At 38.7% G+C, this 25,018-nt stretch overlaps 1 protein-coding gene across 3 annotated transcripts in view; it reads left to right on the forward strand.

The window, feature by feature from the left end:
* Window positions 1-18,105, forward strand: part of SLF1 (SMC5/6 complex localization factor 1) — a 37,151-nt gene extending 19,046 nt beyond the window's left edge. For all 3 annotated transcript variants that reach the window (XM_086770468.1, XM_086770470.1, XM_086770469.1), the window contains 7 exons: window positions 4,881-5,028; window positions 7,256-7,401; window positions 8,859-9,025; window positions 9,523-9,656; window positions 11,616-11,708; window positions 12,101-12,283; window positions 14,773-18,105. In XM_086770468.1, the coding sequence (XP_086626594.1) occupies window positions 4,881-5,028; window positions 7,256-7,401; window positions 8,859-9,025; window positions 9,523-9,656; window positions 11,616-11,708; window positions 12,101-12,283; window positions 14,773-15,257 (1,356 nt within the window). In that variant the 3' untranslated portion in view covers window positions 15,258-18,105. The remainder of the gene's footprint in view (window positions 1-4,880; window positions 5,029-7,255; window positions 7,402-8,858; window positions 9,026-9,522; window positions 9,657-11,615; window positions 11,709-12,100; window positions 12,284-14,772) is intronic.
* Window positions 18,106-25,018: the final 6,913 nt, after the last annotated feature.

Here is a 25,018-nt window from a genome sequence, read left to right on the forward strand (position 1 = left end):
AGTTCAAGTGTGGGCACAGTTTTCTTTTTTCTACTATGCCTTCTTTTGACAAGTTCCAGCACTGTAAGCCATACCTTTTTCATGAACTGTTCTTTGCATAAGCAGAATAGTCACTTGTGTAGGCAGAATGTAGTACATATATGAAAAATAAACTTAAAAGAAAGAATAAAATACAACATAAAACATAGAGACCTACTTTTTGTTTAGATTCTGTTTTTTATATATATCAATTGTACTTTCAGCACAAAACCCAGGTGCCTATTGCTTTCCCAGTTTGATCCTGCGTGCTATAATGTACAGTATCGCCACAGATGTGAATTCTGGCCTTACAAAGCAGCTTGTTGCCTCATAATATCTCTAGTCTTGTATGTTCTTTCTTACAGCCTTGTTCTTCAACTTCAGATTTATATAATGCATTTTCTTTCCCTTTCCTTTTTTTAGCAAAACTCTAAAACAAAATACTGTATTTTTACATTCAAAACTTGTCATTATCCCTTTCTGCACTCTCAATTTTGTTGTACTAAAGCTTGATTTACTGATTTTTTCCAGATATTCAGAGACTCCATTTAAAATTCCATTGCATAGTTGAAAAGGTCATTCAGAAAGCTAAAGGAGGAGATCCTTCGCAGCTATCCAGGCAGAACTGTGTTTTCTCCTTTTTTTATTATTTTAGAGATGCATTACAGTATTTCTGTGTCATTAAATATAGCATATTGGGCGCAAAATTCTCCTTCGTCTTCAGTTTAAGGGTGTGAGTCATTGTCACCAGTTTTGTTTTTCAAAAGGTGTTTGCATAAGAGGTAACACATTGGCAAGAAAAATGTAAGGCCAGTCAGAAACCTAAATTAAAGGAAAGACTATCAGATTATCTTTTTTGTGATTCAAAGAGATTGCAACAAATCAGCACTAGCATGGAGAGAAAATACCTGTATATGTTTCCTTTCTTCTAGTGCTGATCTGTTGCAAAATTACAGTTTTTATATACGCGTGTGTGTGTGCGTATGTGTGTAAAAAGAGGAATCCAGAAACACTTACAGTATTCTAAGTGAGAAAATCCATGCTGAAATTCTGAGTTAGTAGTGTCCTTGGCTTACATACTCTGAAGATATTTCCCTTTTCAAGCCTACAAAAACCTACATCATAAAAAAAAAAAAAAGAAAATGAAAGAATGAGGAGCTGTAAAGACTTAAGTTACACATATGAGTCCACTTAGCCCTGGTCACCATGCAGTTTCTTGCTCACTCTCCCCCTCCACAGCGGGTTGGGGGAGAGAAATTGGGAAGAAAAGAAAACTCGTGGGCTGAGATGAAGACAGTTTACTAAAATAGCAGAAGAAAACTTCAGGTTGGAAGAGACCTCTAAGATCATCAAATCCACCCATCAAATAATAACATCAAATAATAAAACAATAATAACAGAAAATGAGGATACTAAGAAATACAAAATGAACAATGCACAATTTCTCACCACTCAATGTCCCAGTGACTGACACAGTCCCCCAGCAGGGATCATGGAAATGAAACTGATCAGCAAGCAAAGGAGAGAGAGGGAGCCATCGAGCGAGAGAGAGGGGCGCATGCCAGGAAGGCCAACCCCCACTTATATACTGAGCATGACATTTCTGGCATGGAATACTCTTTGGCTGGTTTGGGTCAATTATTCTGTCTGTCTTTCTCCCAGCTTCCTGCACCTGCACGTTAGTGAGACCTGGAAAGTCGGACAGTGTCCTTGGTCTCATTAACAACAACTCATATCATCAGAGTGTTTATCAGCATTCTTCACATCCCAAATCCAAAACACACCAGCTACTGAGAGGAAAATTAACTCCATCCCTGCCCAAACGAGGACGCTCAGCAAGGCAAATGCCATAACCCTGAACATCCCCCTTCCTACTCCTCTCCCCAGCTTTTACTGCTGAGCACAATGGTATGGCACAATCCTTTGGTCAGTTGGGGTCAGCTGTCCCAGCAGTGTCCCCTCCCAGCTCCTCGTGCACCCCAGCCCACTTGCTTGGGGGGGCAGAGTGGGAAAAAGAAAACTGCAACAGCTCTGTGTTGTCAACATTGTTGGAAGCACAAATTCAAAACACAGCACAGGCTGCTATGAAGAAAACTAACTTCATCCCAGGCAGATGTGGTACACTTGGGTTTATAAGGAAGAATAATACTGCAGTTCTATTAAAAATCTTTTCAGCGTGATTTAAAATACTACGCTTTGTAGTAGTACATTATTTCTAGGAATTTTAGAAATACATCATTTATGGGGAAGAGGAAGAGACTTGGATAGTTTATAATATAGTTACAAAAATCAGATTGCCAGTTTATAAAAAAACCAAACTGTTAAAACTAAATCAGGTTCAAGTTTGATTAAAGATTGAAGTAGCAAATGATAGAACCAAAATAAGTGGTTTCTGAATGTTCTCAATTTTGTTAATTGGTGCTCATGTTCCAATGACCAGTAGTGACACCATTGTCTAAATGATAGTGTAACCAAAAACCTCTCATTTAACTCTGTTTTTAGTTAATCCAAACTTGCATTTGTTAATAAAATAGCAATTCATGTCATTTATATGGGTAACTTTTTATTTCGTATCCAGGAATAAGAGTTCCCATACAGCATTCTGAATATTCCTTTTCTACGGTTACAGAAAAATCAGGTGGCTCCTGTGTATTTACTTTTTCACTAATGTATGGAGAGCGCTTAGCTTTCTAAGACTTTATTCTTGCACTCTAAAAATATTGCTGAAACTTTTTTTTTTATTTGCTGATATTTTTCTCTTTACATTGGTTTGGTAATTAAAAATATAATCTAAACTTCAGAAAAACTGCAGCTTTAAACCAGCAGTAGAGTTGTAAAGCAGTGGAACAGACTTATTTTTAAGATTTAGGCTGTTGAGTTTGATAGCAGAAGTTATTTATGTGCACAATGATGTTTTGCCATACATAGTAGGAATTCCAATTTTTAATGGAAATGCTTGCTTCTTTTTGCTTTTTAATATTGCATGGGTTTTCATTACTATGTTTGTATTGCTTTGTGGTTGAAAATGAAAATATTTTTAAGATTTGAATATTTAAGTATTTTTAGAACAGATGTTACTTTGAATAAATCAGAGCATTTCCCCCTCATTTGTAGTATTGAACCATTTATTTCAAAATATTAAGGAGAAGCTCTTGGTTTGGACGACCATTGTTTAACCAAAATGTCAGCCAAGCCTACACCAGTTGCCAGTGTCTGGTTTGTCTTTGTCAGTGTGCAGAGATACTTAGCAGAGCAGATGTAGTTGCAGCTAGTGTACCAGCCACGTTTAGTATGCAGCTATATGTCTGACTGCAAAATATTATTAATACTTGTAGTATTAACAGTCATTATTTCAGTCTGCTGCCTCGAGGTCAGCTTTTGCTCACCGCCCTATCCTTGAAAACGTTTAATGGACAAGTAATATAAGCTTGTGATTTAGAAACAAGAAAAAGGATGTACATACTTGTGCTTCGCATCTTTATCTACCTTGGATTACATCTCTATGTCCTGTCATTTACCTCTGTTAAAATTGTGCTTATTTGCTGCATTTGTGTAATTTATTTCCTGTAAAGAGCTATTAATGGAATTATATTATTCACCTAGTATTTTGCTTTGGAGTCCAACGATAAAAGAGGTATGCATACTTAGGGGAAATTTAAATACATTTCAGATTTTTTAAATTCTTCAGTTTCTGTTCCTGAATCCTCAGAAGATAGTGAGTAACGTTGCTTTTAAAATATTTAAATTTTAGTTCATGTTGTTGACGTGCCAGAACAATGTGGTTAGAGTTTTTTTATTATTAGATCCCACAATTCGTCTGCAATGATACAGTATTATGATACTGTATCTTGACACAGTCAAGCAAAGGGCAAACGAAATCAGGTAGAGCTTAACAGAGTAAGAGGAAGTAGGGCTGGAAGTGATCGCAGAGATCACATTCCTAACATTTTCCCTGGTCAGTTCTTAAAAGCCTTCAGTAATGGCGATTATACTGCCTTCCCACACGATGTTTATTTGTAGTTGTGTTTATTCCTTTTCTTTCGAATGACAAGTAGGTCTGTTAACTCTAGGGACAGTGTTTATGTAGGTTTTTGACAAATTACTTCTTAAGTCTTTTTATAATATATCTCATCTGTGTCTTGGTCTCTGTTGCTCTTATATATGTGTCTCTGATTTACTGATGAAGCTCAAACTGTTGCAGTTTTTGGTGCTTTCCAGCTTCTGAGGGAATCCTATTAAATTATTTTAAACCAAGCTTGAACATACTTTTTTCTCAAAGGAGTATCAGACAAACCATTGACTGTAGTGTGAGAGCACAACAAAAGACAGAAGAGTTTTGCTTCCTTTAAGTAATTCCTTAAAATATCAAACTGACAAATAAGTAAGTATATATTCAGTTCCATTTATCTCTTATCCAAAATTGTGTGTTTTAAAGTACTCAGTCTCTTTAATTAGAATGAACTAGATCATCTGGTGCTCTAGTGTAACAGTAGTGATTCTGCAGTAGAGACTTAGGTAGGTGTCTTTGGGCAAATCAGTTTCATGTGTTCCTGTGATGGTGTATGTGTTCTTCCAATTTGCACTTTCAAAACTAACTTACAAGTACTGAATTATGTTCTATGGTTGTGTGTGTGGACACAGGAATAATGTGTTTCGGAATTGTCATATTAATTTTATTGACCTGGCAGTAACAGTTAGCTTTTGAGCAGAAAAAAAAAAAGCTAGTGAAGAAGTGACGTGGCAACACAGTGGGCTTTTATCTAAAGGACTTCCCTAGTGTTGTTATTACTATACGTTATCAGTGTGAATTTGTTATACAGTACAGGTCTACATGCACTGTTTTTTTTTTTTTTCCCATTTAGGTTTTTAGATGTGAAATAGCTGGTCTATTAAATGCCATTCTTGGAACTGTAGTAGAGTATTGGATCATCTCAGGTTTGCTTGTGGACAGAAACGTGTTTCCTCAAATAGCTGATGATTTGGCACAGCACATTGCCATTTCATGTGATGGTGAGTGTTTGAAATGCAATTCAAAGTCTTCTAATCAGACACAATAAAGTCCTAACTAAAATCCTCAGTTTACTTTCAAGTTGTATTTCACCTTCTGTTGCAGCTGTGCAGTCTTATGGTTTGATGTGTACATATGGAGGAAACTGTGTTTTATTGTGTGTATGTGTCTGTCCCAGTCAAAGACCAAACAGAACAGGCTTTTCTATTAAAATCCCACTAAATAAATCTCAATAGGTGTTAATGCAAAAGTAAGACTGTACAGTGTGAAGAAGAAAAACGAAATCTTTGGAGCTCTCTTGTCACCTTAGGAAGAGCTTTAAGCATAGAATAATAAGCCATAACTTCAGAGAGGCAACTGGAGACACCTTAGCTCAGGCCAATTCTCGGATGGAATTTTTCCCTCCACAAACTTGATCTTGTTTGCTAAAGACGCTTCAGCCATAAGTCCAAAAGCTGCGCCGAACTCTTTGACCTGTACGAACTTCAAATGAAACATTTGAGTGTCTCACTCCAAATGCTCAGACATAGTGGAATTTATTTGGGGGTGGGGGAGAATTCCAGCTAGTCCCATTAAATCACTATTGTTCCTTTTCACTGAATATGCTAGATAAATAAAAATGTCACAACTCAAGTGAGCCATTGCCATTTAACATGGAGTGTCAGTTGAGGTGTCTGTCCTTTTAGCAGCTGGGGGTCAAGGAACTCAAAAGACCAAAAAAATCATCTCAAGAAAACTACTGAATGTTTGAAATTTCATTTTCAAACTTAATTCCCACCAAAGCTTCCCACCACCCCCCACCTCAATTAAGAAATAGTGTGAAAACTGTAACTCAGCCATTATACCTGTATGAATGTCCTGGTTTCAGTCACCATTTTCGCCAGAGATAGCTGTACGTAGGCTTCATTTAAAGTGTGCTGCCTTCTCCTACCTGGACACTTGAGAAGAACTATCATGAAGAAATTAAACTAAAATCTTAGTCTCTAGACAAATAGTTATGCTCTAGTCTTACAGAAAGCAAATTGTCAAAACTGCTGTAGCCTGCCTTGGACCTTAAAAGGCCAAATCAGTTGACATTTCATTGTATTTAAATTGATGGAACTTTTAGTGTGTACTGCTATTGCCACCTCTCTGAATCGTTTTCTAGTTTTAATAACAGGGAGAATCTTGGACATATACTTCTATCAGACTTTTGTACTTTGCTTTACACAATTGGAAAATTATAATTTCTGTGCTTTCCTTTGTTGAGATCATTCACAAGAACAACATTCATACTCTGGTTATAAAGAGTAAAGATTCATTGACCTGTTGGTGGTCACTGCCACTTGGTTCAATCCACAGCACTTAAAGCTGAAAAAAACCGTTGCAGAGTTCTCCTAAATTCGGTTGCTCTTATAGGAGAAAACGTCTGTACTCTCAAAAGCTGTTTTTTCTGTTTTGATTGAATCTACAGATCATTTAATGTATGAGCACTTCTCAGGAGAACAGAATATTCCCTCAATACAGTAAAGACTTTCCTCCTCCTCATGGCAGACCTTACTTTCCACCTGTTTCAGTTGCTGTTAAAGTTATTTTGCTAGAATCCAAATACAAATACCACCTTAAGAAAAATCAAACGTTCTGTCTCCTTTTCAAAAAAACAAGGTAGACCAGACATATGTCTGATATATATTGAGACAGAAATAGATATATCTATATATTCTTCTGCCACTGTTCGTTTTTTAAAACAGTATTAAATATTTGGTACATCTGAATAGGGTTCAGATTTGTTTAGAGTCACTTTTTGTAGAATTTATAGGTCACCCTGAATTACTTACCGATTTCTTTGTTCATGTGTTATACCTTCTACCTGAATTGTGTTTGGATTGTGTCACTTACGGGTTTTAAAGATAATCACTTGCATAACTTCTCAGATAAATTCTCAAAATTAAGGTGGAACTTCTATAAAGTTGTATTTGGAGCATTTTTTCAAAAGTTTCACATAAAAAGTGGTGCTTTGCCTTTTAAAATCTCGTGACCATTCTCTTAGAAGCTTGTCTTATTATCAGATGATGGATAAAATATTTTTTAATATGAGTATTTTTAGTAATTCTCATGGAGAATAAGTTACGAATCTGCAACAGCAGGAAAAAGGTCTAGAAGTGCTGTTTTCTAGGTAACTCTAAATGTACAGGTTTGTATATTCTCATTTTAAGGCTCTTTTTTTTTTATCCCTTTGCTTTTATCTAGATTTTTCAATATATGAATTAAAAATGTTCATTTGTTCCATACCATCCCTCTGGCTTCAAATGTTTGTCGCAGAAGCAGTTTTTAAGAACATGTGTTTACAGAGGAATATAAATATTTCTACAGAACCTCTTTCCCTTCAGAAAATAGTAAGTAACTCTTCTACTCCTTAACAACATATCGCACTTAAGTATTTTACAAGTAACTAGATTCATTAAAGTCTTGAAAAATATCTTTCTTTTGTGGTCTAAGGTCATGCTCATTGCATGCATTGTCTTCCACCTGTTGATAGACTGTAGTGCATTTAAATTTCTTTTTGCTGAAGATCTTGGTTCAGAACAATGGTAAGATTTTTCTTGCCAGAGAATTTGTAGCACCTTATTAATCTGTTTACATGCAGTTAGCATGAAAAGTCACAATGAAAACTTAAAAATAATCTCTGATGTAAATAGATTATTGCAATGTTAAGTTTGTAATTAAGGAAAATGCCAACTACAGTGTGACTTTCCTGGGATATATTTTCCTTCAAGCTTTTTTGAAGAGGTGACAGTTTTTTATTTTACTGGGTCCAAGCATTTGTTACACACAAGTCTTTATGATTTTGAACCACAGTTTATTCCTGTTAATTTCGTCTCTTAAAAACTTTCTCCTACTTGCAAACCTTTTCCTGCCTTCAAATTACGAATTGTGGTAGTTGATTAGGAAATACATGATGAAAGCTGTGAAAGAAATTCTCAAAACCATGACTGCTGACAGGATGCAAGCATATCAGGGAGATCACACAGTAATGACATGCCCTAAACTTAGAGCTTCATTTCGGTAATCGTAATAATAATTAAACAGAATTTGGAATCCATAACTCTTTCTATATGGGCTAAAATTCGATGGGTATAGTCAAAGAATAACAGATTTACACCTGTATACATTTTCCATATGTAAGCTTTCCTGAATTTTATGGGAGCTTGTTGTAAACAGAGGTAATTGTTTATTAATACATCGTGTTTAAACAGAGCTCGAACAAAAGCCTAGGTGGATTGGAATCTCTTTGTTGCTGGAAAGAAGCCGAAATATTTATAACATCCAAAGCTGTCCTAATAATGAGAGAGCACCTAAGAGATAACTAGCTTACTGCCTTTGCAGTGCTTAAAGGCTTAATCCAACTCTTCATCTTAGAGATGAGGGAGAGGAGTGAGTAATTCTTTACCAAATTGCTCCGTGGGTTTTGCTCCCTGGGTTGGGAGCAGGAAGCTTGGAAATACTGAGAATCAATTAACTTTGCTTCAGTGTTAGGTCCAGCTAAAGTGATCAAAACTTACTTAGCTACCAAAAAACCCAAGAGAGAGGTCCAGAATTTCCCAGTTTCTGGCTCAGACACAACCTACTCACCTCCGAGGCCAGCATAAAAAGTGAATTACAAGAATATGAAAAAGATTGCAGAAATTTAAACTATCTATATATGCAATTATTTAGGGATTGTATTTTTAAAACTTTGATACAGGAAGCTGTGGGTGGTGGTTGGCTGCTTTGCGTGAAGTGCAACAAAAGAAAATGACTGCATTTTAATTTACGGTTTGCAAAGTCATTGAAAATGACACTTTTGCAACAGGTCTGTTCCTATTTGCCTGCTTTGCAAGAGGCAGGGATGCATGAGACAAAGATACACAGAGCAAATAAAAAGAAAACAGGGCAATGGCCATGCCCTGAGTCTCAAAGGGCATTACAGATGCTAAATGGCGATAAGCAGAACCAAGCCAAAGTGCTGCCTGATCTACCGTAAGTAATACCTATAACATCACCAGTTTTATTCTGCTTTGGGGGACAGTTTCTGACCTGACACATATCTTGAACTTTATATGACCTGTTTTGTTGTCTACAAATTACTGCAACTGACAGAAAGCTCCATTGTAAACCAGTAACACCTCTGGGCTGGGGTTCCCCCTTTCTCCCCATCCTCCATCTCAGTGTATATGCAGACCGACGTAGTTATCTTTTCCCAATGTAAAATTTGAAGATAACATGGAGAAGTTGAACCATTCATAGAATTACCTTTAAAAAAGATTTAATTGTAGTTAACTTAATTTTATTACTGTTTTAAATACAGTTATGATTAAATGACATAGAAATTATGTAATTAAGACATTGAGAAATAACTCTGAAATGGATAGATCTAAGTATGCTGCGTATATACTTTTAAAAGCATTAACTACATATATATTATCTTAAAATATGAAGTAGTGATTTTAGACGTGTTCCCTTTGCACTCTTTTCAGTGGCTTGACCTTTAGTAAGTGCCCTCCATTGACAAAGAAGCTTAGAGTAAAAGCAGAAGTAGAGGCTTCGTACACCAAAGAGAATTGCTGCCTTATGGCTGAAGAGGTTCGCTTTTACAAGAGAAATATTAAAGGTATTCTATATATCTAATTTATGTTAAGAACTTTATATGGGTAGAATCATCTTGTCCTGATGAGTGCTGAACTAAAATGATGGCTTATGCCCAAGAATTATTTTCTTACGGTTTGTGTTTCTTTCGATGTCTGTTTAAAAGGAGGAATTGTATATATGGTGGAATAAAGCTGCCTTCTTCATTCCCCTCCCCCTCCCAGATATTAAATACAGTGTACAGCTTGTGTGAGCTCATTCCAGTCTTGCCCGCCTTACTTTGCTAATCCACCTCAACCTGTGCTTGGTAGGATCAACGTCTTCTGATTTGAAAGTATAATTCAGTCTTCATCTCTTTCAGTCCTAGACATTTTGTGAACAAAGACTGTGGAGTATGCTATGTTACATAGCTGTGTTAAGCATATGGACTGTTTTCTTCCAGGCATTCAGCCCAGACTATGAAAGGCATTTGGCTTTTGTCTTAACTGTACTGGAACCCAAGTACCTAAGGAATAAAACAGCACGGCAGTAATACATTTGGTTCCTACTTATTGCACAAATCTAATAAATTGTACTTTACATGAGCCTTCACTTGGACAGAATTACTTGCTGGAACTAGTTTTTTGTCATCTTCATCATCAGAAATTTACCTATATCACTTAAAGCACAACTATATTAGTCATGTCACCCAAGAGAACGCTTAGAAAAAACTGGAAAAAGCAAGCTGGGATTGGTTAAAAAATTAAAACCAGAATTGTATCACAAACACTGAAGGACAAAAAAACCCTCACCGTCTTTTGGAATTTAAGAGAGCTTCAGTAACAGAGCCAGACCATGCATTTTTAAAATTGGTTCCCTTTCCCTTTATTGCTTTTGCAAGTAAAATTGATGTGAATTATTACATGCTGACTTCTACAAAAAAAAAAAGTGAGCTGAAGGACTAGGAAAAAAAAAAAAACACAACTGCTTTTTTTCTATTCTTCCCCTGCCAAAATTGTGAGTAGTATCTTCTGTTGAAAGAATGAGTATGGAGCTGACAGATTTACATAGTGAAGGTATGAATATAACAAAATATACCATGTAAATCGTATCACAAAGGCTGAGAGATTTAGCCTGAGATATTTTTCATTTCTAAGATGTTTGTTGCATCATCTTTCACCTGGCATCAAGATTTTCCTCTGGCTGTTTTTCAAACGTAATCATTTAGTGAAAGCAAAACAGCATTTAGAATGGGTCTGAAGTTTTTATCATGCAGAAACTAATGGTGTCTTTACGTATAAGCAGCAGTTCTCAGTTGCTTGCTGCTCAGTTTTTCACACTTACTTCAGCTTTACATGGTGCTAAGAACCGGGATATTTTTCCAGAGGATTTTCTCTTTTTTTATTACTATTATCATTAGGAACCCTTCATTCATTTCTCTCTCTTTCCCCCCTCCTTTGCTACTGTAGCCAAGTCAGACAGCCTATTGAGAAACAGCAAACCATCTGTTAACGGATTTGAAGTTCTGAATTATACTTGAGTGTGTAGAGGCACTCGTGCTTAGCCAGAAACATTCATTTGAATTAAGCTATAAATGCTGTGTAAAAAGAACCATACATTTTAACGTAGGTTCATGAATAAATTTAAGGGAGGGCAACTGCAGTCTAAAGTTTTATTGCTTCAAAACCCAGTATTTTTGGTGTTCTGTGATCACTTGGTGCTTTTATAGTGTGATTGAAGCTTTAAACCTTGAACTGAGGGGAGATAATTCCTGTGTTAAACCGTTTGCAATACAATTTCGTTGCTGGATCTCTGGTGGAACAGACGCTCTGTGGGGTTTTTTTTTGAATTTTCTTAAAAGATGGTTAAACAGGATAAAGGAAAATCTTACTCATTATTGAATTTTCTGGCATATAGCCAGGTCTCCTAGTTCCAGGCACTTTGATTATTTTCTTTAGTTGCTATCTTGCCTAGTCTAGTGTAATCTATTAATGTTTTATGGTAGGAGAGACAGCCCTGCATAGAGCTTGCATAAGTAACAAAGTGGAGAGATTGATTCAGCTTCTCTCTTCCGCTGGAACAGACATTAATGTTAAAGGTAAGTTATTCATTTTCTCTACAGAAGTAAGACATTAAGGCAGATAAAGAACTGTATTAATATCTGTTTGGTAATAAAGTTTATATTTATGCTATTAAAACTGTCTTTATTATTTTAAAGAACACAAAACGAGGACTTTATAGCAAACATTGAGGAAAGATTAATTTATAATTAAAGTGTGTTTTAACATAAGGTTTTCTATTGATCTTTAGAAGTGCTATTTAATTTTTTTCTAATTTATTCAATAGAATTTCTTGTTTCGAAATCGCAAGCTGCCACTGTGGTCATGATAGATACTAGAAAGTAAAGTGTTTTGCTGTCTAATTAATTACATTATTAACATTTTAGTACTACTTCTACTGTTTTAAAACTTCCCTTGATTTATAATTCAGACTATGCTGGCTGGACGCCTTTGCATGAAGCCTGTAACCATGGCAGCACAGTGTGTGTCCGTGAAATTTTGCAGCGTTGTCCAGAGGTAGACCTGCTCAGTCAAGTGGACGGGGTGACTCCTTTGCATGATGCACTGTCAAATGGACATGTAGAAATTGGCAAGCTGCTACTTCAGCATGGGGGTGAGTGCGTTTATGCTAAACCGGTTTAGGGAAATTATCCACTGTTTTGAGTCCGTATGAAGTTTGTGGTGTTTTTCTTAATAGTTGCTTAAAATACAATCTTATTATGAAGTATTTATTTTAAAACATTTTTAAGCCAAGCTGTTTTGGTCACAATAAAAATAATACTGTTTTCGCACTTATCTTGATCAGCTGAATATGAAATTAACCAGGTTTTTCACATTTTTTTCCAATATGGTGATGTTTTTATTCTGCATTTTACACCATATGCATTGTAACTATATTCTCCAAACTCATTAATGAAGATATAGATTACCTAGTCACCAAGCAAAGCTAAGGATTTTCTTTTGTTTTGATCTATTTTTACCGTGATACAAAAATAGATCAGTAAATCTCTATGTAATCATGTATTTCAACAGAAATTTGTTCAGCATTTATGAAAATTAATGTGATGGTCTTTGAAGAACACAATTAGCTTGGTAATTAGTTTAAGAAAGGAATCTATATTGTAATTGTGGTAACTGCTGTTTAGGGATAATAGTGGGAGGGATGCCTTAGTCTCTAAATAAAGATACATTGCCCCTTAGGCAGACACATGATAAATGTTTTGAACAATATTTTTTGTTCAGTTGCAGGGAACTTGTACCTTGTCTTGAAGTACGCTGTGTCAATATAATTAACTTAGTATGTTTTTTTAAAAAACAACTGCAAAGAATGGTCTTGGATAGCAACGCTTCCTTCTTTTAATTCATTTACTAAAACAAGTATTTGCAGTATTCTTACCATTGACCTACTGTGTCAGTTTAATCTCTGTGCATTATGTGCTGAGTCCAGATTTTTTCGATGAAAATAATTCTGCCTATACCTACGAGGCAAGGGAATGCACTGTATTTAGATGGCCTATTACTTAATTAAGGTAGAGAAACAAAATTTTATGTTGTTCTTGGCGTAAGACCCTCTATTTACAGTCTTCTTCTGCCCCCTAAAGGCAGTTTCTGTGTCTGTTGTGCAAGCATTGTCTCATAATCAATACATTCCTCTGCAGTTCTACCTCTGTGTTTGCTGAGCTTCAGTTCTGTGGCTCCCAGGTGTTTTATATATCTACTGAACCGTGCATCTGACATGCCAAGCCAATACCTGGGCTGAGTTCAATCGGTCTAAGTGATGCAATAGCCAATATTATAGTAAGCCCAGCTCCTCAATTGGAAATGGCATTGCGCTGACAGATGTGCATTTTTCCCAGGCTATCGTGAAGAATAGGTAGTGGATGATCCTGTTGTCCTAGGGGAAGAGCTCTACTTGCTCTTGCATTCATCAAGGTTTTCTGGCAGCTATAAGGCTGTGCGTACCCTTGTCTTTGCCTTTGTCACACTCTGGGTTTTGGCCTGTCAAATAGCTGACAGGACTGTGGTAGAAAACATGTTACCCATCCAGTGTGGATTTACTCTGCTCAATAATGTAGGACACATATCTGTAAAAACTTTTTTACTTTCTTTCTCTAAGAAACCTCCAGCTTGCAAAAGCTAATTATATTACATAAACAGTGATGGAGTAAAACAACACAGCTTTAATCACAGCAAAGTTAAAACCTCTGGTACAGATATCTAACGTGGTGAATTACCTTTTGTAATTAAAATATGTATTCAAGTTAAAGTGGCATCATGACTTTACAATAGTAACCCAAATTTGTATAAGGAGGTACCTGATGTGTTCGTCTTTGAAAAACACCACCTGGTGTTAATTGCCTTCATTTTTTGTTACTGATGCAGCCTTTCTTAAACTTATCAAGATGTCTGTAAACTATTTAAATATTAATAGCTCCATTTTACTAATAAAGAGGGAATACCAGAAGAATGTAGTATAATCTTGACAAGTAAAACATGTCCCATATACTTTATGCTTTAAATCTATTTATTACAGTAATTAACTTTTGCATTTCAGAAGTCTACTAAGACCAAATTTTGAAACTCAGTTTTTGGGAGGGACAAGGATTTCTACATCAGTAGTTTCCCTTGCTGCATAGCCTACGACAAGATTGGCCACACCATTCAGGAAAGTAAAACAGAGACCATCATAGTAACATGCCTTTAATTTGGAGTCCATGTCAGCAAATAACCTGGTCTATGAAATACCTAATAGACTTTTATGACAGTAATAACATTCAATTTTTACATACTCTGTATCATTACTTGAAATTTTAGGATAAGCAGCATTTGAGTTTCTTTTCCATTTCTATATAATTATCCTTGGGTTTCAACCTAGCAAAACTGGGAAGAAACTTAAGACAATATCATAAACTGTTAAAAAGGGTTTCTCTGCATGTTCTAGATTGTACAGCAAATGTGTAACTCATCAACTACATCAAGATAACTTATTACAAAAAGGAATTTAGACAGACTCCTACCTTCTGGCAGAAAAACAAACTAGAATCTTGTTTGGCTGCCAAATAAAATGTGCTGTTGTTATTAATGTTTCTATTTTCCCTGCAGGACCAGTCCTTCTACAGCAGAGGGACTCCAGTGGAAAATTGCCACTGGATTATGTTGAGTCTGAACCAGTAAAGCAAGAACTTCTGAATGTTGTTCATCCAGAAGAGAACATTGAAAGCTTCTATGAACGCGCAGAACAAGATTTTTGCAGTCAGCAGAGAGAACTGTTGCTGATTTTATTTAATAAGATGCTGCTGAATTTTTGTTCAGTTTATAATCTGTCTTCACCCTTTGCTTTAACTCTCAGAGAGGTAGCTTGTTCAAATGTACTTCCAGTAATGGCTCGTGATAACTTTAAGATGAAAAATACATTTTCTTCAGATTGGTTAGTAGATATGTATTTTAGAGAGCAGGAAACTTTTCAAAAGCTGCCACAGTTTCTTGAAGAAATGTCTGCAAACATGTTTTATTTCCCTGGAGAACAGATGAAACCTTTATTAGCAACTCTGGAAACTATGGTAGAGGTGTATCAGCTCTTTACTTAAATCATTTTAACAGTTATCTTCCAAACAAGCCACACTGATTGAATCTTGACTGTTGACCTTTGGTATTGGGCTAAGTTTTTCTCCACCAACCAAGGAAGCATGAATATCAGAGCCCTACATCTCCCAAGTTGTTAATGCTTCCCTCTATCAGAACCTGCAAGTCAGATGCATTGATTCAGTGCATTTTTTAGGCAATTTATTTCCGATACCAATGCCTTCTAATTGTCTGACTGATTGGGATGCCTGTGACCACCTCACAAGGGTGCTGTGTCATTTGCATGGAGTTAAACTTTTATTTTCTGTCCTGGAAATCTTCTGTTACCTGTCTCATGCCATAGTTCACTTTGGTTTCCAGAGGTAGTGACCCTAAGGTTAAACAGAATTGAAACACTACAACAAGAAGTTTTACCTTGAGAATTTTTGTGCCTACCTATTGTAATATCCTTTAATAAAACTGATATTATAAATATCTGTCATTAAACTAAAACATATGGAACAGGAAATTCCTTTTATCCATTTTTGTCTTATTTATCCTTCTCTTGTAAAAATTAAAATTACATTGTGTAAATCAGTTATATCTTGCAGAGTTCAAAAGGCAGTATATGTGTATTTGCAAAATCTGTGTACTAGTGCTTCCCATGTCTTTGTTAGTTTAATAGGAATGGTCACACAAAGGTGCGTGGAAAATATCCCTCTTCATCCGCACCGCAGCACTGCTGGTCACGTTTGTTTGTACAGTGACTGACTTGAGGAGGCTGGCCCGGATAGCCAGGTGGGTGCCACTGACTGGACCTTTAAAACGATCGAGTCATATTGCTGCTTCCCAGGCCAGTGACGCTGCAGAAGGGCCAAATCCACCCTCAGCATAAATTACCGTGTCCTTGGCTCTGCTCTGACTGGTGTTGGCTTGCGGTGGTTTGACAAATCCGTTACACTGGCAGTGTCTAAGATGATCTGGTGACACTCCTGGGATTCCCTCAGCTGAAGATGCTGGCACAAATCTAGTTATGTTGGCAGGGGAATTTGCACAGGATTAGACAAGACAGTTTAAGTATGTACTGGGCATCAGATTCTGACACTAAGTATGGATCTCCTTAAAAATTACACCCCATTTAATATGAGAATTTTGTTCTCCATTCTGTGAATGCATGCAAACTACACATGATAAATCCTTTAAAGTAATCCTCTAACCTAATTTAGGATTGTGTGCTGCACATTCTATCAGATGGTCCTTTTAATTAATTAAGAAAAAGAGAAAATCCTGTGCTGTTCTATAAAGGTATTGAGGCTTGTGAGACAGCTGAACTACTAATTGTGCTGCGTGAGGTTGGGGACATGGAAAAGTTACGTGTTTTGGACAGCTCTTATTGCACATTTATACAGCAACAGGTACTGCTTCTGCCTTGCGTCTTTGTGGAGATTCAGTGCCAGTTCATTTCAGACTGGAGTCTGGAGAGAGATTTAAGGGACGTCTATCCCTTCCCCTTCCAGGAAGAGAAGGAAGTGCTGCTTTAGAATGAGGATCCCTGATTTTTTTTCTAACAGATTCAGTGATAGATCAGGAGTAATTTAAAATCTTAGCCTTCAAAAGGAAGGTACTAATTAGCAACGTTTCCAATTCCAATTCTTCTGTAATAGCAATTTATAATATTAAAAAAAGAACCCTGAAAGAAAGGGTGTGGATAATAGCTGCCTCTGAAATTGATGTTGCTTGACTAGAGGGAATAAGTTACATTGGTGCAGCTGGCTTGCAGCACATTAAAACTTCCATTTAGCCTTCCTGCAGCTGAGATACATGATCTCATAGCAATTAATCCACTGAAGATGCTCAGACTGAGTTGATCTTGGAACCAGACCTTCATTACAAATGTTCCAGTGTTCATTAATGACTGATTATTATTTTTATACGTGCATGCAGAACAACCTGCTGTAATAGAATAAAGGGTCAGCGCATACGGGATTTGCTTCTGTTTGTGCACTTCCGATTTTTCTGTAGTAAGAAAACAACGCCAAAAAATGTTTGTCGAATAAGAGGTGTACTAATAAATGTCAGTATTTCCTGTTGCAGAATGTGATGAAAGAGATGCTCAATATTTACTTTCTAAAGAAAGCAAAATACACATTTAAGTTGGCAATATTAACGTTTTCCTTAGTCATTAATTTGATGAATAATTGGGACTCGGAGAACCGCAGAAAAAGAATTCTAGTCCTAATATAATACATTAGTGACTGAAATGAAAGCAGGAAAAGCATTATTTTGGTCTGATAAGGAGTGATTCTGCTGATATATCCAAGATACTCCCACAATTATTTGCAATTATGTCATTTAGACAGGGAAAAAAAAGCACATAAATCATTCTTACGTCCTTAAACTAATTTGAAGTACATCTCTCCAAGGCACTGTAAAGAAAAGCAGATAACATGTGCTAAGTGAACATTATTAACATTGCAAAGTGAAACATTGAAAAGTTAGCAAATGTCTGAATTAATATTCCACACGAAGCCCCAACTTAAATATTGTCTGTGTGCATCATCAGTCTTTAATTATATGGTGACACAACTTTGTTCTCTCTAATGTTCTCTCAGTTTAAGTGAGGATCATGTACTGAAAACTTTCCTGTTATTTCCCAGTTATGCTCTTAACAGAGTTTAGTTTTATACATATTCAGTTATATATATACCCAAGTTTTCAAATGCCATATCCTTAAAAAATCTTCAGTATATCTCAGTCGTATTTAACATAAAATTATGTGCTTCATCTAATTTGTTAGACAGTACCTGTTCTCTTTCGGAATAGTGAATCTTTCCTGTTAAATCACGATTGCAATAAAGTAAGATCTATTAAGTGATTAAACTGTCTGCTTTTTAAAATCCCTCCTGGTAGGGTATTTCCCACTCTTGGGTTAGCTAAAAGAACAAACAGTATCAGCCCACCAGCCCCCCTCCCCTTTTTCTCGCTGTGTCCGTTCGTGCTGACATTCTTCACAATCATGAAGGCTCTTAATGGCCAATCAATCCTGTTTTTCCCAGGCCTTTAAAAAGTTCCTCACTGTTCTCCAGCTGCCGCACGGGGTTGGGGGTTATCCCTTTGGCACGTGCACCAAATGCGTTCAGACAGGCAAGTTACCGTGGTCAGCAGCACAAGAGTAGGTAGCAGCAAAATAAAAGGTAGAGCGCACTGGGATATGTAGTCTGGAGTCATAATGGCACGCAAAGATGTTGGTCATGCTTCAAGAGTCGCCAAAAAAGTTGCATTAACCCAAATTTCAGTGTTATATTTTCTCTGGCACTTACTCTTTGCTTCACGCTACTGCACATCAGTTTATGTGCAAAAAATCTGCTGATCGGTAAGACGTTTCACAGCGTCTGTTTCTTGATTTGAAAATGGTCACGCTCATGGGCAAATAACTCACTGCTGCCGGTCTATCAGGAGTCTGGGCTCAGAAGTTCTGCTGTTGATTTGTTTTATTTTTGTTCAGGAGCAAAAGTTAGCTTACAAAGTTTAAACAGTGTGGCTTCAATCACAGTTTAACATTCGTTATAACAGAGAGTCCTGAAGGTCTTTCCTGCACCACGTGTGATCCTGACTGATGCTAAATTGCTGGATTGGGAAAGGGCAGCGCAGCAGATGCCCTGTGCAGAGATGTGTCAAACCCCTGCCTCACGCCCCTGCTCTCAGCACTGGTGAGGCCGCACCTCGAACGCTGTGTGCGGTACGAGAAGGACGTTGTGTTGCTGGAGTGCGTCCAGAGAAGGGCAACGAAACTGGTGAGGGGTCTGAGCACCAGTCTGATGAGGAGCGGCTGAGGCAACTGGGGTTGTTCAGTCTGGAGAAGAGGAGGCTGAAAGGAAACCTCATGCTCATGGTGGTCTCTTTTCCCAGGTAACAAGCGACAGGACAAGAGGAAATGGCCTCAGGTTGTGCCAGGGGAGGTTTAGGTTGGATATTAGGAAAAATTTCTTCACTGAAAGGATCGTCAAGCATTGCAACAGGCTGCTCCATCCCTGGAGGTATTTAAAAGACGTGTAGATGTGGTGCTTAGGGACATGGTTTAGTGGTGGAAATGGCAGTGTTAGGTTAACAGTTGGACTCGATGATCTTAAAGGTCCTTTCCAACATAAATGACTCTGTGATTCTATGACAGACTGCCTATATACTCAAGGACCACACAGAGCCTTTTTGCCTTAGCACCACGCCACAGTCCCGTATGGTCAAGAGTGCCCAGAAAATTCAGAGGATCCCACCTCTAGTTTATCATCAAGTAAGTACAGCCTCCACTGCATGGTCTTTAACTTACACTGGCTGCATTGAGACACGTTTTACTCTGGCCCAGGTTTCCCAGAGAGGCGGTGGATGCCCCAGGTTGGCCGGGGCTCTGAGCAACCTGATCTGGTTGGAGATGTCCCTGCTCCTGGCAGGGGGGTTGGACTGGGTGGGCTTTAACGGTCCCTTCCAACCCAAACTATTCTATGAGTCTATGATTTTTTTTTTTAACAGGGATCCAATTTATTGGCTGAACCAGACCAATCTGTAGGAGGGGTCATTTCATCACCTCCTACACCATGTGCAAATGAAATGTGAACGACTGTGTATTTACCCTGTTGGTGAAACAGGCCAGTCTGAATGCCAGACTCCAAAGCATGGTGTTTAAAATCTGTCAGACAACTCAATTTTTAATCTGTTAAATGCACGTTAAATAATTACAATCATCAAAATGTAATATATAAATATCCTTACAAGTTCATAAATCTATCATCATATTTACCAGGACATGAAATGATGCTTTTCAAGAAAACAGCTCTAAAAGTTACACTTTGCAAAATACTCACTTCTGCTTTCATACTCAGATAAAGATAGTGAAAATGCACCTAATTTATCAACCAAACTTGTAATCTTTTTGAAAAAAAAAAAAAAAAGAAAAAACAGATTCTGGTTTGTCTAAGAAGTTGCGTTAAGTCAGGGTGTCAATAGAGGCTATTGCAGCAGAGTATTTTAAGCAGTTGAGTAAATGCAAAATACCTTATTTAAAAAAAAAAAAAAGGATGAGTGAGGACTATTTAGCAGAACTTCATGCGGAAGAGATGAAACCGTAAAGATGCAGAGCTCCAGTAACACTATCTCCACAGGCATCTGTGAACCAGGTGCTCAGAGAGGATGAATAAATTGCTCAAAAAATAAATATAAATATTGAAAAACAATGCTTCTGTCTGCCTAAAGCTGCAGATAACATATATTTTTTTTAAAATAGGCTATTTTGGTGTTTTTTTTACAACATTGGGAGTTATACTATTTCCACCCACATTTGCAAAGCTTGTTGCCTGAGGAGGGAAGGAAAGCAAGGAAGAAGAAATAAAAGTGCAAAAGTACAACACTCAGGTCCACCTGAGAAACTGAGATCCAGCTTTAGGGGTCTTTTAATGTAAGTTTCATTAATCTTTCGGGACAGCGATCATATTGATGCTGGAAAACTGTCGTTGGTCTTGAACGCAGGAGAAGCGAAAATACGGCAGTGGAAGAGCGAAGAGTCGGCTTACACAAATTGTTAGGAGTGCTGACACAGGGAAGTTTACCTGTTGTAAACCTGCACACAGCCGAAGTCTAATTAATATAATTCTTGTCCTGCCTTGCAGGACAAGAGCTTGCATACATTTGCTAAATGTCATATTTTTTCAGAAGAGTCATGTAAAGAAGGTCCCATTCTTGTTTAACTCCCCAAATCACGTCTCTCCTGTGTTTGAGCAGTGGATGTTTTGCTAAGATAGGTAACTCTCTATACAACAGCTCATCTGTGACCAATGGTGCTTTTGAGAATTCGGGGAAGGCAAGGCCAAGTAAAATAAATGAAACTAATTTAGAAACATCTCTATTAAAAAAATTACAGAACTGTGGTGTCAATAATTCAGCTCATTGGTTTGTTATTTACTTTTTACTTTATATATTACTTATCCATTTAGTCTTAAAACTTGACATTTTCTGCTTCTCACTAATGCTCCAATTCTGATTTCCTTTTCATGACGTTACGCTGTCTGCCTCAATATCTACATGCATGCCTGCTGAAATTTCAGTTTGAGAACAAACACGATCTGGCAGTTTGCGGTGGTCAACCACTCACCACTGCCAGCTCTTCAAAGCAGAGCCTCTCTGCACGAGGGACGTGCTATCTACAACGGCTCTTCAACTACTGAAGCCTGAATTTCGTGTGGATGCCGTGTGGACTGATGATAATGTATCTTCTCTATCAGCCCTTTCTGATTTCAGGAGTGTTCATAGAACATGAAGAATTACCTGTTCCCTGAAGGGCCTTTGCAAACTCCACACAAAAAAAGCAGGGAGGGAAGTGATAAGATAAAAGGATGGGGACGGTTATCAAAGGCAGTAGCACGCCTGTATTATAGGGACTTCACCACCGTTATTACATGGACATTCAGGATGGGGTTTTTTGCTTTTGTTTGCTTGGTTTTTTTGTTTTTTTTTTTTTTTTGACAAATCCAGAAAAATCCTTTCGAATGCATGTTGTGCCACAGCAGCACCAAGTTTAAGACCCAAAGCTTTGATGTGGCATTGAGATACCGTGTTTGTCTACAGCGCATGCCCACCATCAGTAAAACCGCTGCTGGAGGGGGCTCTCTTGGGCTGCCCAAGGGGAAGGAAGGAAAACTCTTGCTTCACACACCATTTCAAATATTTCTCTTTTATAAATCTAAGAAACAAAATTTTAGAATTATTTTTCTTACCCTGTGCCACATCCTGAAGTAAAGGTCTGTGAAGACCAGATGAATAACGCATTGAGTTGCTAGCAAGTGCCAGGAAAGAATTTCAGGTCCCCTCGAGGCTTCTGTGTAACGACACAGGGGGAGAGAGGGCCCTACAAGGCAGAGCAAGGATGATGCTTATAATTCAAAACTGTACCCTCCCCCAGAAACCTCTATAGGCCAGAGCATCCTCTAAAAGGGAGGAGATTTCTCTTCTCTGCTGCGGGGGTACACATGCACACTCTTGTTTCTGCGATGTCTGCATGAAAGCTGCATAAACATCTACCAGTTTCATTTACAAGGTTTTTCTGCTGCCCACTGGAAGGGTCACGCCTGAGGCTGCAAGACATCTCCTGCCTTTGCTCTCTCTTGTACAGGCAGCCTTGGCTCCTCCTCGGCACCGAGCTGCAGCTGCAAGAGGGTTAATATCCTAATTAGGTCCCCTCTCCCTCTCCCCTCATGTCTACCACATCATCCTCTTAGGAAACACGGAGCACGGGTTTGAGCCCACTCAGCCTAAACAGAAAGTAAACCCGGGGTCTTCCTTCCCCCTTGGCAAGTGCAAGTTAAGGTGCTGCAGGCAGGGCTGTGTTATCTGAGCTGCGGTTGTCACCATCACCACTCTGAACATCAGTGTCCACCCTCCAGCAGCCTTGAAGCTGACCTGCTGGAGGTAGACATCTTCTCTACAATGACTTTTGCGGAGTGTTCAGCATGATCCTTAGCAAAGCTCTGTCTCAGCTGCAGCCTCCTGCCTCTGTTAGCAGGGTCAGACTTTTTTTCTGATGCGGGAAGATGACCTCAAAAAAACTTTTACAGTTTATGAGAAACCACAAAAATCATAGCACCACATTTAATTATGAACAAGAGTCTGTGTGGAAACATAGTCTTCATTTGAGAAGAGCTACTACATTAGATCACCTTTCCCATCCATGTTTCCTCTGGAGTGGAAAGTATGGAAGCTTTCATGTCACTTGCTCTTCTGCCTGACCCCTCGGTATTTCAGCTGAGGGGTTGAGTGCCGTGATGCTTTCAGATCTGCTGTGAGCCTAAACTTTGCAAGTTTTTAAGCCTTCTCCTTCCATCAGTCAAAAGACATTTGTTTTTAAAGACCTGGTATTCTTTCTACAGAAGTTTTGCAATGCCATGTGCTGTGCATCTACCTGTTAAATCCAAGTTATTCCTGTTTTTATGTTAAGTACCAACCAGGAAATGGGCTGCCCTGCCAGCTGTGCCAAGAGCAGCCATAGAATCACAGGATGTTTTGGGTGGGAAGGGCCCATTAAAGCCCACCCAGTCCAACCCCCTGCCAGGAGCAGGGACATAGAATCATAGAATCATAGAATGGTTAGGGTTGGAAGGGACCTTCAAAGGTCATCTAGTCCAACCCCCCTGCAAGGAGCAGGGACATCCCTGACTAGGTCAGGTTGCTCAGAGCCCCGGCCAACCTGGCCTTGAACATTTCCAGAGATGGGGCCTCCACCACCTTTCTGGGCAACCTGAGCCAGTGTTCTGTAACTCGCATCATAAAACATTTTTTCCTAATTTCTAATCTAAATCTACCCCCCTCTATTTTAAAACCATTACCTCTCGTCCTATCGCAACAGGCCCTACTAAACAGCCTTTCCCCATCTTTCTTGTAGGCCCCCTTGAGGTACTGGAAGACTGCTATAAGGTCTCCCCGGAGCCTCCTCTTCTGCAGGCTGAACAGCGCCAACTCTCTCAGCCTGTCCTCATAAAAGAGGTGCTCCAGCCCTTTTATCATCTTTGTGGCCCTCCTCTGGACCTTCTCCAACTGGTCCATGTCCTTCTTGTGCTGGGGGCTCCAGAACTGGACACAGTACTCCAGGTGGGGTCTCACCAGGGCAGAGTAGAGGGGCAGAATCACCTCCCTCGACCTGCTGGCCACGCTTCTCTTGATGCAGCCCAGGATGCGGTTGGCCTTCTGGGCCGCAAGGGCGCATTGCCTGCTCATGTTGAGCTTCTCGTCCACCATCACTCCCAAGTCCTTCTCCTCAGGGCTGCTCTTGATCCATTCTCCGCCCAGCCTGGATTTGTGCCTGGGATTGCCACAACCCAGGTGCAGGACCTTGCACTTGGCCTGGTTGAACTTCATGAGGTTGGCACGGGCCCACCTCTCCAGCCTGTCCAGGTCCCTCTGGATGGCATCCCTCCCCTCTAGCAAATCAATTGCACCACTCAGCTTGGTGTCATCTGCAAATTCGCTGAGGGTGCACTCAATCCCACTATGTCATTGACGATGATACTAAGTAGTACTGGTCCCAGGATGGAGTCCTGAAGGAGATGATTTGTCACCAATATCATCTGCATTTGGACATTCAGCTATTGACTGCAACTCAACCTGATCTCGTCGGGGATGTCCCTGCTCCTTGCAGGGGGGTTGGACTAGAAGACCTTTGAAGACCCCTTCCAACCCTAACCATTCTATGATTCTAACTCTTCGGATGTGGCCATGCAGCCAATTCCTTATCCATCAAATAGTCCATCCATCAAACGCATCTCTCTCCAATTTAGCAACAAGGATGTTGTGTGACAACATGCCACAAGCCTTACAACACTACTTGTCCACCTCTTAAGTTTATCTGCATCCTCTGGCTTAAGTAGACTGATTCTGTGTTAAGACTGAAAATGTATCTCCTCGTTCAATAACAAAGTCTATTATATGTGTGGAGTCTACACACGGCTGATGTCTGTAGTTCTTCATTCCGGTAGCGGGCTGAACACAGCTGAAATTAAGAGACAAGCTGCCAACTGCACTTCACAGCTGAACATAGGGACTGAGAAATTATTTTACAACACACTATTATTTGGAAATAAAATCGGAATTTGCACGTGTTTCTCAACATCGAATGTTACTTGATGAGAGAATTTGAGATGCATGGCCTTTCCTTGTTGCATGGATGCGTGGCACAGCGGGGCCACACTGCTCAGCATCTGCGCTGGATGCGTACTCCATAGGGGTGTGCGCAAACGAACTGAGGTACCAG

The sequence above is a fragment of the Chlamydotis macqueenii genome, chromosome Z (genome assembly GCF_036417535.1).
Source record: "Chlamydotis macqueenii isolate bChlMac1 chromosome Z, bChlMac1.mat, whole genome shotgun sequence".
Lineage (NCBI taxonomy): Eukaryota > Metazoa > Chordata > Aves > Otidiformes > Otididae > Chlamydotis > Chlamydotis macqueenii.